General features: G+C 44.4%; 1 protein-coding gene across 2 annotated transcripts in view; it reads left to right on the top strand.

Moving 5' to 3' along the window:
• The first annotated feature begins 6,191 nt into the window (after positions 1–6,191).
• The window catches only part of LOC117434150 (cadherin EGF LAG seven-pass G-type receptor 2-like), an 84,875-nt gene continuing 78,095 nt past the window's right edge, over positions 6,192–12,971 (top strand). For both annotated transcript variants that reach the window (XM_059004293.1, XM_034907926.2), the window contains exon 1: positions 6,192–10,075. In XM_059004293.1, coding sequence (XP_058860276.1) covers positions 6,454–10,075 — 3,622 coding nt within the window. In that variant the 5' untranslated portion in view covers positions 6,192–6,453. The remainder of the gene's footprint in view (positions 10,076–12,971) is intronic.

Raw genomic sequence — 12,971 nt, 5'->3', positions numbered from 1 at the left:
GGGTTGTGCATGTTGTGATTCGTTTATTTCACGAAAACAGGAGTGAACTAACAACTGTCTTTAGTCTCATAGACACCTTTCACAGCACTCCTGTCAGTCAGTGTGATCGGCTTCTGACCGCAGGTTTACAGGGCGTGAGCAGGATATCTGTTTATCAAACCCTTTTAACAAATGCATTTACTTTGGGAAAGTGAAGCCGTCTGGGGCTAGTTGTAAACAGGGTGACGTTTTTTTTCTTTGAAATGGTCCATTTTAATTTTCTCTTAATGAAATTCTGAAAACGCCACCAGATGGCGCCGTAGTGTTTGTTTTGTGGTTTGCTTGGTGACAAACATTACAATATTACTTTTTCACAGGAAAATACGAACGCGTTTTCTACTGATGATCCGCGACACCGTGAAAGCACCCGGGGGTTGGTTTTACAAGCTTTTGCTCCACTGTGGAGGACTTATTTTATACTAGTTTAAAAAATGAATATGGATTTTTATTCCTTTAAGCCAAAAAATGGGGAGCTAATTTTACACTGGAACAAAATCTGAGTAAACCTGGGCGCTGCTTTATTAGAGCCACATCTTAAATGAAAGTGAGATCTTCCCATGGCTACGGCCTGTATTGGTTTATTTCATTTCTATTTACACCACTACCAAGGAAATATTCATTACTGACACTGCTGCTGTGCAAATGGTAATAAGATTATTCTTTTAATACACAACGGTTGTGAATGTGCTGTATTATCTGTTGCTATTTACACCACTGCTCCTAACACGTCCCGATGTTATTTCATTGTATTACGCAAACCCTGTCCACAAAGCTGCTTAATCTCTATAAACAGTTACTGGGGTTCACTCGATTGATCTAAACGGTGGTATTAACAGCGCCACGGTTCATGTTGGATGAACATCAAACATCCAGCGTGCAGGTTTGTCTAGTTATTGGTGTGTATGAAAAATCAAACGCCTAGGTTTGTCTCCAGTGTATTTCCGTGTGTGAAAAATCTAAAAATTAAACTCATATAATATATTTCATATATCAATGATTGTATATATATATATATATATTTTTTTTTAAAAGCCTTGAATTTAATAGAAATGGGCCACACATCAAAATAGTTTATACTGGCTGATTTATAAAAAGAAAGCAGTGTCGTCTAATCATTTAAAATGAGTAACTTGATTTTGATATCTTGGTGCTATACTACATCAGGAAAACCCTTGCACAAGCAGCTGGGGATTGTAAAGCATGTACTGGGCATAGCGGGGATTGTAAAACCTGTACTGGGCATAGCGGGGATTGTAAAACCTGTACTGGGCATAGCGGGGATTGTAAAACCTGTACTGGGCATAGCGGGGATTGTAAAACCTGTACTGGGCATAGCGGGGATTGTAAAACCTGTACTGGGCATAGCGGGGATTGTAAAGCATGTACTGGGCATAGCGGGGATTGTAAAACCTGTACTGGGCATAGCGGGGATTGTAAAACCTGTACTGGGCATAGCTGGGATTGTAAAACCTGTACTGGGCATAGCGGGGATTGTAAAACCTGTACTGGGCATAGCTGGGATTGTAAAACCTGTACTGGGCATAGCTGGGATTATGGCAGGATTTAGGAGCCTGTCTTTGGGCCACCGTTTAGCCAGTTTTACCGGAGATTTAACTTAATTTAATTACAATCTCTGGATCTAGTATAACAATACGAGCCGTCCCTGTCATTTGCTGCCAGACGCTACCTTTACGCGCTACGTATTCCGCGCACACACACTCCCTAATCATTCTCGTGACCTGTTTATTTAAGCATTGCACAGGGTGTTAATAATCCACACAGGGGCTACAGGGTTAAACCTTTCATTGATCTCTTACCCTCTGCTATTTACACAGCATTTGTCTTGGCACGGCACAACAGAGCGCAAGAATAGGGTGTAAAAATGTATAGACGAGTCCAGTTTGAAGCATGAAATAAACGCGACTCGCAGTTCGTTCATATTTAAACAAACAAACAAACAAACAAACACACATTTGAATGTTTATTTTGTAATACTACTAGTATAGGCTAATAATAAATGATGCAATCAACACGATTACCATGTATTACAAGTTATTACCATGATTTATGAAAAGGTTTGAATACACCACACCACAAAAATAAGTTCTAATTGTATTGACTCGATGTTTATTTTTTTTATTAAATACTATAATCACAATAGGCTACTGCTTATATAAAAACATCCATATTGGGGATAAATGTGCCAATTACAAAGATGTCATTGTAGCGCTCAACAGTGCAAGAGAAATCGATTTCCTCCTAATTATCTCCTGTTATTTTACGCAGACCACACTGTATTGCTCGAGGTGGAAGCATTTAAACTAAAGACAACATGAAACGTTGATTCCGACCATAGGCTACATACATCAGTACATGTTACGCCACTGAAAAATAAAGCGTCAAACTAATTTATGGATTGTGAATGGGACAACGGGACTGTGAAATACAACTTTGAAGTCGTTTCAAATATTGACATATGCAGATGCATGGTGCTAGCATGAACATGACAAAAACACAAAATACGTTCGTGGGAGTTCGGTTCTCATGAATAAGTTAAACATTACCCTACAAACAAACGACGGACAGACTTTGCAAAGAAAGAGAAAAGCGCACACAATACACGCAAAACCAAATCATTTTAGCAACCTCCGAGTGTTATTTTTAATTGTTTGATGACGTAAGTTAGACGCACAATAAACCCATATAGCCGATAAACACGTGACAAGGGCAATCCCAAAGGGTCTAGGAATAAGAATACGAAGAATATGCTCTAAAGAAAGTGACTATGCAAAACAAAGAAATGTATTAAAAACAAATCTTAAAAAAAGAGGATACAAAGAAAGAATTATAGAGATGGAGTTAAGAAAAGTGGATAAACTAAAAAGAGATGATCTACTAGATATAAAAATAGAGATAAAAAGGTCAAAAGAGTCCTATTAGTAATGACTTACTCTAAACTTTTGCCCAATATTTCTAAGATAGTTTGGAAACACTTGCGGATTCTACATAATTCAGAAAAATTAAAAAAAAGTATTTCTTAAGGCCCCAGTTGTAGCATTCAAAAGAGAAGCTAATTTAGGTGATATTTTAGTTCACAGTAAACATAAAAAAATAATTGACAAAATAGGTTCTACGAACATGTGCACCAGTAAATGTAAAGTGTGTAAATACATGGACACAAGTAAAAATATAATTAAACATAAGAACACCACATATCCACTAAAAACGAATACCTACTGTAAAAATAGCAATTTATGGAATAGCCTGTGAAAAATGTGATGAAATCAAATATGTTGGAGAGACTGGAACTACTTTATATAAAATAATTCAGAACCTCCTTTCATTAATTAGAAATAAAAAAAATGAATGGACCAATAGTACAGCACTTCACCAGTCAGAGACATGACATAAATGATGTAAAGTTTGTAGTATTAGAACAGCTCAAATTAGACAATGCGACATATAGAAGAATAAAGGAAAGTAAATGGATAAATAGACTGAACACGATTATGCCAGCGGGACTCAACAGAAAAGAATGAACTAATTAACTTCAATAAATATATAACATTTAAATAAATAAACAAAATTCATTCAAAAGTTGTGCATGCTGATGCGCTGGAGAGGCCAAATCAAGACTGATCCTCAGAGCCAGCATTGCATGATAAAGTAATGTTAATTAGAATTAATAGATTCAAAGATAGAAGTAAAAATGATGTCACAATATATAGAACACCATTACATCATGTAAGAATAAATCATGGATTTGAATGTAAACAATAACAAATAGTTGTCATGCCGTTAAAAACCTATAAATACCTCCAATGTTTTGATTCAAACACAGGCTCCCTTGAGAAAGATATGTACAACATATCGAAACGTTGGGCAGCTGGCTCTTTGAGCTAAATATATATATATATATATATATATATATATATATATATATATATATATATATATATATATACATACAGTACTGTGCAAAAGTTTTAGGCAGGTGTGAAAAAATGCTGTAAAGTAAGAATGCTTTCAAAAATAGACATGTTAATAGATTATATTTATCAATTAACTAAATGCAAAGTGAGTGAACAGAAGAAAAATCTAAATCAAATCCATATTTGGTGTGACCACCCTTTGCCTTCAAAACAGCATCAATTCTTCTAGGTACACTTGCACAAAGTCAGGGATTTTGTAGGCATATAGTCAGGTGTATGATTAAACAATTATACCAAACAGGTGCTAATGATCATCAATTCAATATGTAGGTTGAAACACAATCATTAACTGAAACAGAAACAGCTGTGTAGGAGGAATAAAACTGAGTGAGGAACAGCCAAACTCAGCTAACAAGGTGAGGTTGCTGAAGACAGTTTACTGTCAAAAGTCATACACCATGGCAAGACTGAGCACAGCAACAACACACAAGGTAGTTATACTGCATCAGCAAGGTCTCTCCCAGGCAGAAATTTCAAGGCAGACAGGGGTTTCCAGATGTGCTGTCCAAGCTCTTTTGAAGAAGCACAAAGAAACGGGCAACGTTGAGGACTGTAGACGCAGTGGTCGGCCAAGGAAACTTACTGCAGCAGATAAAAGACACATCATGCTTACTTCCCTTAGCAATCGGAAGATGTCCAGCAGTGCCATCAGCTCAGAATTGGCAGAAAACAGTGGGACCCTGGTACACCCATCTACTGTCCGGAGAAGTCTGGTCAGAAGTGGCCTTCATGGAAGACTTGCGGCCAAAAAGCCATACCTCCGACGTGGAAACAAGGCCAAGCGACTCAACTATGCACGAAAACACAGGAACTGGGGTGCAGAAAAATGGCAGCAGGTTCTCTGGACTGATGAGTCAAAATTTGAAATATTTGGCTGTAGCAGAAGGCAGTTTGTTCGCCGAAGGGCTGGAGAGCGGTACACGAATGAGTGTCTGCAGGCAACAGTGAAGCATGGTGGAGGTTCCTTGCAAGTTTGGGGCTGCATTTCTGCAAATGGAGTTGGGGATTTGGTCAGAATTAATGGTCTCCTCAAGGCTGAGAAGTACAGGCAGATACTTATCCATCATGCAATACCATCAGGGAGGCATCTGATTGGCCCCAAATTTATTCTGCAGCATGACAACGACCCCAAACATACAGCGAAAGTCATTAAGAACTATCTTCAGCGTAAAGAAGAACAAGGAGTCCTGGAAGTGATGGTATGGCCCCCACAGAGCCCTGATCTCAACATCATCGAGTCTGTCTGGGATTACATGAAGAGAGAGAAGCAACTGAGGCTGCCTAAATCCACAGAAGAACTGTGGTTAGTTCTCCAAGATGTTTGGGCCAACCTACCTGCCGAGTTCCTTCAAAAACTGTGTGCAAGTGTACCTAGAAGAATTGATGCTGTTTTGAAGGCAAAGGGTGGTCACACCAAATATTGATTTGATGTAGATTTTTCTTCTGTTCACTCACTTTGCATTTTGTTTATTGATAAATATAAACTATTAACATGTCTATTTTTGAAAGCATTCTTACTTTACAGCATTTTTTCACACCTGCCTAAAACTTTTGCACAGTACTGTATATATATATATATATATATATATATATATATATATATATATATATACGTTTATAAAGAGCCTATTAAGATGTTTTAAAACCCGTTTACTAAGATTTATGTTGTTTACGGATGAATGAACTTGATAAAACGCATTACGCACATGTGCAATTCTTTCCCTGACTGTGGGGCGGTTACTGGCCCCCGTTCAGATGCGGCTATGTCACGTTACCCTTTTAAGAAATGCTCCCTGCTGTGCACCTAGACCACATTCTATTATTTTCTCAGTTGGAGGACTTTTTACGGCATATTATAAGCATTTCTTATTTCAAACATGCAGTTTAAAAAAAAAAAAAAAAAAAATCCAAACGATTTTAAAGCTGCAAATTAAGTTTGAAAATGTACCTGAATATGAACTGTATTAAATGCGTTTGGAATTACACTGCAATGGTGATAATAACACATTATAATAAATTATCCATAACTATAAACATCATCCAAATGATTACAAGTCGTGAGTTGACAAACAGCAGCCGCACCCCCACCCCCCGCCCCCCGCCCCCCGCCCCCGAAACAAAACCATACGGTGTTGCCCTTTTAAGATGCGTCCTGGGCATGCCGAGCCGTTGTTAGCTTCTCTCTCTCTCTCTGAAGCAGGTTTATGGTAATGAATTGCCCTGCAAGTCACAGAGAATAGTCGGAGCCATTTTGAGCGGATCATTCACACACAACACAGCTAGGATACAGTGTCTCTGTGTATTACCAGTTAACCGGAGCCGCATGCACTTTTTTCTTTCTTTTCCTAGTGGATTACAGTCAAAGTATGGATAAAACGCAGCGGAGACCGGCACGGAGGAAAGTTTAAAGCACCTTGCTGTAATGATGGGACAACCTTATCCCGGAGAGATGGGGTTCTTCCAGGGGACTGTGCTGCTGTTAACCTGCTTGCTGACTTGCACCCCGCTGTCGGACAGCTACAGCGTGCACCTCAGCGACAATGCCAAGCCGGGGAGCGCAGTAGTAAGTCTGGGCTCTGGCAGGACTTGCACATTGGACCAGGTGATTGCGCCGAAATTCACAAAGACATTTTTGGAGACAGACTCTGCCGCTGGGACCATCATTGTCGCGCATCGCCTGAACTGCGCCCGGCTCCCGAGCAACCCTTTCACTGTTTACACTACGGCCGACTGCAGAGACCCGGCTTCCCCAGGCTTTAGCCATCTGGTCACCAGCCGGTACGACGTGCATGTACACGGGAGAAACTGCTTCAACAAACACAAGAGGAAAACGAAACGGGACGTGGATATCATAAGCCTGCTGGGCACCAGAAACCACCAGAATGCGTGCTATACACCCGGTGCTCAGCTATTCAGAATCAGAGAGCTTTTACCTGAATCGTGGGATACCTGCGATTTGCACTGTGAGATAGCTGGGAATTCACGTTTCTATTACACAAGCGGGGGATTGTTCGCTTCGGAAGGGCTCTGTCTCAAGCGGAACGGCTTGGTGGAACTGGATCTGCGTTGTAACAACAGGTGCGTAGACGGGAGAGGGTTAGGTCAGGCAGCTAGATCGTGGGTCTGGGAGCGGGCAGGGGCGCACAGCATTTCCCTGCACTTGAGGTTAGGGCTGGGATCCTTCAGACAGCAGCACTTAGAAAAGTTACTGCAGAGGGCAGCCTTGTCAGAAGCGGGGATAGCGAGCAGGAGGAAGAGGAATGTGAACAGCAGCCCTCAGTTTCAGCCCCCGATGTATCAGGTCTCAGTCCCCGAGAATAAGCCAGCGGGCACAGCAGTGGTAGTTGTGAAAGCCGTGGACCCCGACGAGGGGGAGGCAGGTAGACTGGAGTACTCCATCGACGCTCTGTTTGACAGCAGATCTAACAATCTGTTTGCTATCGATCCCCAAACGGGGAGGGTGAGCACTGCAGAGGAGCTGGACAGGGAGACGAAGGACACCCATGTGTTCAGGGTGACAGCTATCGATCACGGCACCCCCAGGAGGACTGCCATGGCAACCCTCACCATCTCAGTCAGCGACACTAATGACCACGACCCTGTCTTTGAGCAGCAAGATTACAAGGAAAGTGTGAGGGAAAACCTGGAGATTGGATATGAAGTTCTTACAGTCAGGGCCACTGACGGGGATGCCCCTATCAATTCCAACATTCTGTACAGAATCCTCAATAATAACGGGACCAACGGGGTGTTTGAGATCGACCCCAGGTCAGGGGTGATCAGAACCAGGGGTCCAGTGGACAGGGAGACAGTGGAGTCCTACAACTTGTTAGTGGAGGCTAATGATCAAGGGAGGGACCCAGGGCCACGCAGTTCCACCGCCATGGTCACTATAATAGTGGAGGATGACAATGACAATGCCCCCCAATACAGTGAGAAGCGCTATGTGGTTCAGGTGCCCGAAGATGTGGCCCCCAGTACGGAGATCCTGCAGGTGACCGCCACTGACTGTGACAAGGGGAACAATGCGCTGGTCCACTTCAGCATCATGAGTGGCAACACACGGGGTCAGTTCTACATTGATGCCCAGAGTGGCAAGATAGATGTGGTCAGCCAGCTGGACTATGAAATGAACAAGGAGTACACCCTGCGAATCCGGGCGCAGGACGGTGGGAGACCCCCGCTCTCCAACATCAGCGGGCTGGTGACTGTGCAGGTGCTGGACGTCAACGACAACGCGCCCATCTTTGTCAGCACCCCCTTCCAGTCTACGGTTCTGGAGAACGTTCCCATCGGCTACTCCATCATTCACATACAAGCCATCGACGCCGACTCGGGGGAGAACTCTCGCTTGGAGTACAGGCTGATCGAAACTCCCCCCGACTTCCCCTTCGCCATCAACAACAACACCGGCTGGATCGTGGTGGCGGTGGAGCTGGACAGGGAGACTGTGGACTTTTATAACTTTGGGGTGGAGGCCAAGGATAACGGGTCTCCCCCAATGTCTTCCTCCGCCAGCGTCAGCATCACCATTCTGGACGTCAACGACAACAACCCGGAGTTCACCCAGAAGTCCTACAACATGCGGTTGAACGAGGACGCGGCGGTTGGCACGAGCGTGGTGACCGTCTCCGCCATGGACAAAGACGTTAACAGCGTGGTCACCTACCAGATCTCCAGCGGGAACACCAGGAACAGGTTCTCCATCACCAGCCAGAGCGGGGGCGGACTCATCACCCTGGCTCTGCCTCTGGATTACAAACTGGAGAGGCAGTACGTTTTGACTGTCACTGCTTCGGACGGCACCAGGTTCGACACTGCCCAGGTCTACGTGAACGTCACAGATGCCAACACGCACAGGCCTGTTTTCCAGAGCTCCCACTACACGGTCAATATAAATGAGGACAGACCGGTCAGCACAACTGTGGTGATCATCAGCGCCACTGATGAAGATACTGGCGAAAACTCCAGAATCACGTACTTCATGGAGGACAGTATCCCCCAGTTTAAGATTGACTCTGACAGCGGGGCGGTCACCACCCAGATGGAGCTGGACTATGAAGACCAGGTGTCTTATACTTTAGCCATCACTGCCAAAGACAACGGCATTCCACAGAAATCAGACACCACCTACCTGGAGATCCTGGTCAATGACGTGAATGACAACCCGCCCCTGTTTCTCAGGGACCAGTACCAGGGCTCTGTGTTTGAGGACGTTCCTCCCTACACCAGCGTGGTGCAGGTTTCAGCCACCGATCGGGACTCTGGTTTGAACGGCAGGGTGTTCTACACCTTCCAGGGAGGAGACGATGGTGACGGCGACTTCATTATCGAATCAACCTCTGGCATTGTCAGGACTTTGCGGAGACTGGACAGGGAAAACGTGCCGGTGTACGACCTCCAAGCCTTCGCAGTGGACAAGGGGCTCCCCTCTTTGAAAACCCCCATAAACATTCAGGTCACCGTCCTTGACGTGAACGACAATCCGCCTGTCTTTGAGAAGGACGAGTTCGACATCTTTGTGGAAGAAAACAGCCCGATAGGCCTGGTTGTTGCCCGCATAACCGCCACGGACCCGGACGAGGGCACGAACGCTCAGATTATGTACCAGATTGTGGAGGGAAACATCCCGGAGGTGTTCCAGCTGGATATCTTCTCCGGGGAGCTGACCGCGCTTGTGGATTTAGATTACGAGGCCAAGTCGGAGTACGTGATCGTGGTCCAGGCCACCTCAGCCCCGCTGGTAAGCCGGGCCACCATCCACATCAAACTGATCGACAGAAACGACAACGTCCCTGTGCTTAAGAACTTCGAGATCATTTTCAACAATTACGTCACCAACAAATCCAGCAGCTTCCCCACAGGGGTGATCGGGACGATCCCAGCCCGTGACCCTGACGTCTCCGACACGCTTCATTACAGCTTTGAGCTGGGAAACGAGTTGAACCTGGTCATCCTCAACGAAACCACCGGGGAGATCAAGCTGAGCGACTCGCTGGACAGCAACAGACCCCTGGAAGCCACCATGAGGGTATCTGTGTCAGGTAAGCACCGCTTCCTAAACGCTGTGTTCATGAAGGCCGCTTTTATAAGCTTGTGGGGCCATATTTTCAAAGTGCTTACTCCAATTAAAATTTAAAATAAAATCCTAGCAGTTGAAGACGTTGAAGTTGTGGCTGTTAGAAGTACATCTTATTGCACAGCAGTTTAACCTTTTTTCGATGAAGTTCATTATTAAAGTCTGGCGCACCCCCAGACACACACAGTAAACCATGAGTTTATAGGGTAGCTGCTAGACTCAATGCAATTTTCTGCCCTATTTGTGTATGTTGTTACAAAGTGCCAGCCAAAGTTTGTACAGAAAACCAGTAATTAAGCATTAGCAATATTGAATTACTGTTTACTTTGTTTTCGTAAACGATCATGAATGCTGCTCCTGTTTCTGTTACGCCTCCTCTTCATTACAGGTGAATTAACATTTGGGTTCAAGCAGCACTTCACTTGTTAATTTTAAGCTGACACCTCCCCCAATAACAGATGTGGGGGGAAATGAAAAACAAAACAATGCTGGGTGATCAATATGAGAAGCTTTGTTCAAGCTGAGGCCCTGTCTGGGAGCAGCTGTGCTTGCGTCCTGACAATTAGGAGCCCAGTGTTCCTGCCACCTTCAGCAGCTGCTGGGGTGCCCCTGTGATGAGGCCTGCCCTGTGTGCTGCTGCGGCTCCCAGCCCCCCGATCACTGGAGGGCTGGTGATTATAGAGCCAGCAGCTGAGCTGGCAGGCCCGGACAGGTGGATCATAGGCCCCTCTCCTGATGGATCTTAATTGTTGTTCCTCGTCAGGTTTGAGTGTAAATAGAGCTTGTAGTTCATTCTTGAGAAGCAGATGGGTGGATATTAGATACTATGTATGTGGAGCTTCAGGGCAGTGTTATTTTCTCTAGTTAACTGAGTTAGTGGATTTGAGTGTGTTCTGCACCTTGAAGTGAAATTCAGACTTTGTTTTTTCGTGTCCCACAAAAACCACAAAAACAAGTTGAAATATTGGTGATAACTTACATTACAACCATAATTTATTAACCAACATGCAGCAATCATGTTCACCAAATGATTACAGGGATGTAAATAAGATTGCCTAGCAGTTTCATCCATTCCAGGTTTTAATACAAGCTTGTTCAGCCAGTGTGTAGGTAACAAGCTCAGGGGCAGTAAAACCAGGAATGGATCGAACTGCTATGCAATGGAGTCTTATTTCCATCCCTGTATTACTCTGCACGTCCTGGTATTTTCACTGCCGTTGCATTTCCTTTTTATTGGTAATTCCCCAGTTTGTGATACCCCCCCCCCCCCCCCCCGTAGTGTAAGTTTGATGTTGGAACGCGATAGTTTTGCATTGTGGCGTTCTACTCCTGCAGAATCGTTTACTGCGTGAGAAGAGCGTGGACTGAGCTGCTGCTTCACCTAGGTATTGATTGTGTCTTCAGCTGGGGTCCTGATTTAAAGATGAATGGCAGTTAGTGGAAGGATTCAATTAAAAGATATGCACTTGACCTCTCCTTTTTTGCACTGAGAGGTAAGCTTTTACAAAAATGTAATGTGTTCCCCGCCCAGAGGCACATTTCCTCAGCTTTGTTGCAAACACAGAGCTTTCACCAGGCTGATAACCCAGTTGCAAGTATGAAGCTGTTTACATCTGTTTTTATTTTAAGGAATACACCCTTTTTTAATTTATTTTACAAAACTGAAAGCCCTTATGCAGATGCTTAGTATGTCTTTCTGAAACCAGTTTTAATTTAAGTATGGCTATTGTGAAACAAACAAGGTCCTAAGAATTCTAGATGGAGCGATCTCGTGCTGGTCTGATAAAATCAAGGAAGCCTGCTAGAGTAACAAAGCAGTGAACTAGAAGGATGATGAGAGCAAAACAGCTTCCATTTGATACCCTTTGTCTGCGAAACCCTCTCAGCCCTCCAGATTAGTATGACGTTGTTTTGTTGCGTTTTTTCCTGAATATGTTTGTCCTTTAAAATCTCATAATGAAACACAATCATGAGACCCCGTTTCGCTGGCGTTCTCCTCAGTACTGCACTGTGCTTCACATGTTTTAATGACTGCACTGGATTTCTGTTTGCTCCTGACACATCGGTCTGGCTGAAGGGATCCTTGGAGAATAAAAGGGTCCATTACGAGTGTGTTAGCAATGTGTGAAGGAGAATGAGGTGCCTGCAGCTCTCCTGGATATACAGTGTGTTAGTGATGAAGGAGGGTGAGGTGCCTGCAGCTCTCCTGGATATACAGTGTGTTAGTGATGAAGGAGGGTGAGGTGCCTGCAGCTCTTCTGGATATACAGTGTGTTAGTGATGAAGGAGGGTGAGGTGTCTGCAGCTCTCCTGGATATACAGTGTGTTAGTGGTGAAGGAGGATGAGGTGTCTACAGCTCTCCTGGATATGCAGTGTGTTAGTGATGAAGGAGGGTGAGGTGTCAGCAGCTCTCCTGGATATGCAGTGTGTTTGTGATGAAGGAGGGTGAGGTGCCTGCAGCTCTCCTGGATATGCAGTGTGTTAGTGATGAAGGAGGATGAGGTGCCTGCAGCTCTCCTGGATATGCAGTGTGTTAGTGATGAAGGAGGGTGAGGTGCCTGCAGCTCTCCTGGATCATACTGGTAGGAAGTGTAACGGAGAGTGGCTCAGTGGGGTGTAAGCTTCTTTATGCTAATGAATCTGAGCCTGTGGGAATTGTAAAGATTATCCTCAGGAGAGGTGGCTGGGGGCCGGGAGCAGCGATGAGGCTGGCTGTGAAACAAAGACTGCAGTCTAAGCCATTGTCTGCTGACTGGGACCGCTCTGCTGGGTCAGAGCTCTGCACTTTGAATGGGGGTTGTGTGGAGTAATACCCAGGCAGGGAGCATGCTTGTTACACTACCTACCTTGGGCACTGTTT

This window comes from Acipenser ruthenus, chromosome 29 (genome assembly GCF_902713425.1).
Source record: "Acipenser ruthenus chromosome 29, fAciRut3.2 maternal haplotype, whole genome shotgun sequence".
NCBI lineage: Eukaryota > Metazoa > Chordata > Actinopteri > Acipenseriformes > Acipenseridae > Acipenser > Acipenser ruthenus.
The sequence above is the reverse complement of the archived record's forward strand: the minus strand, read 5'-3'. Positions and strand labels throughout refer to the sequence as shown.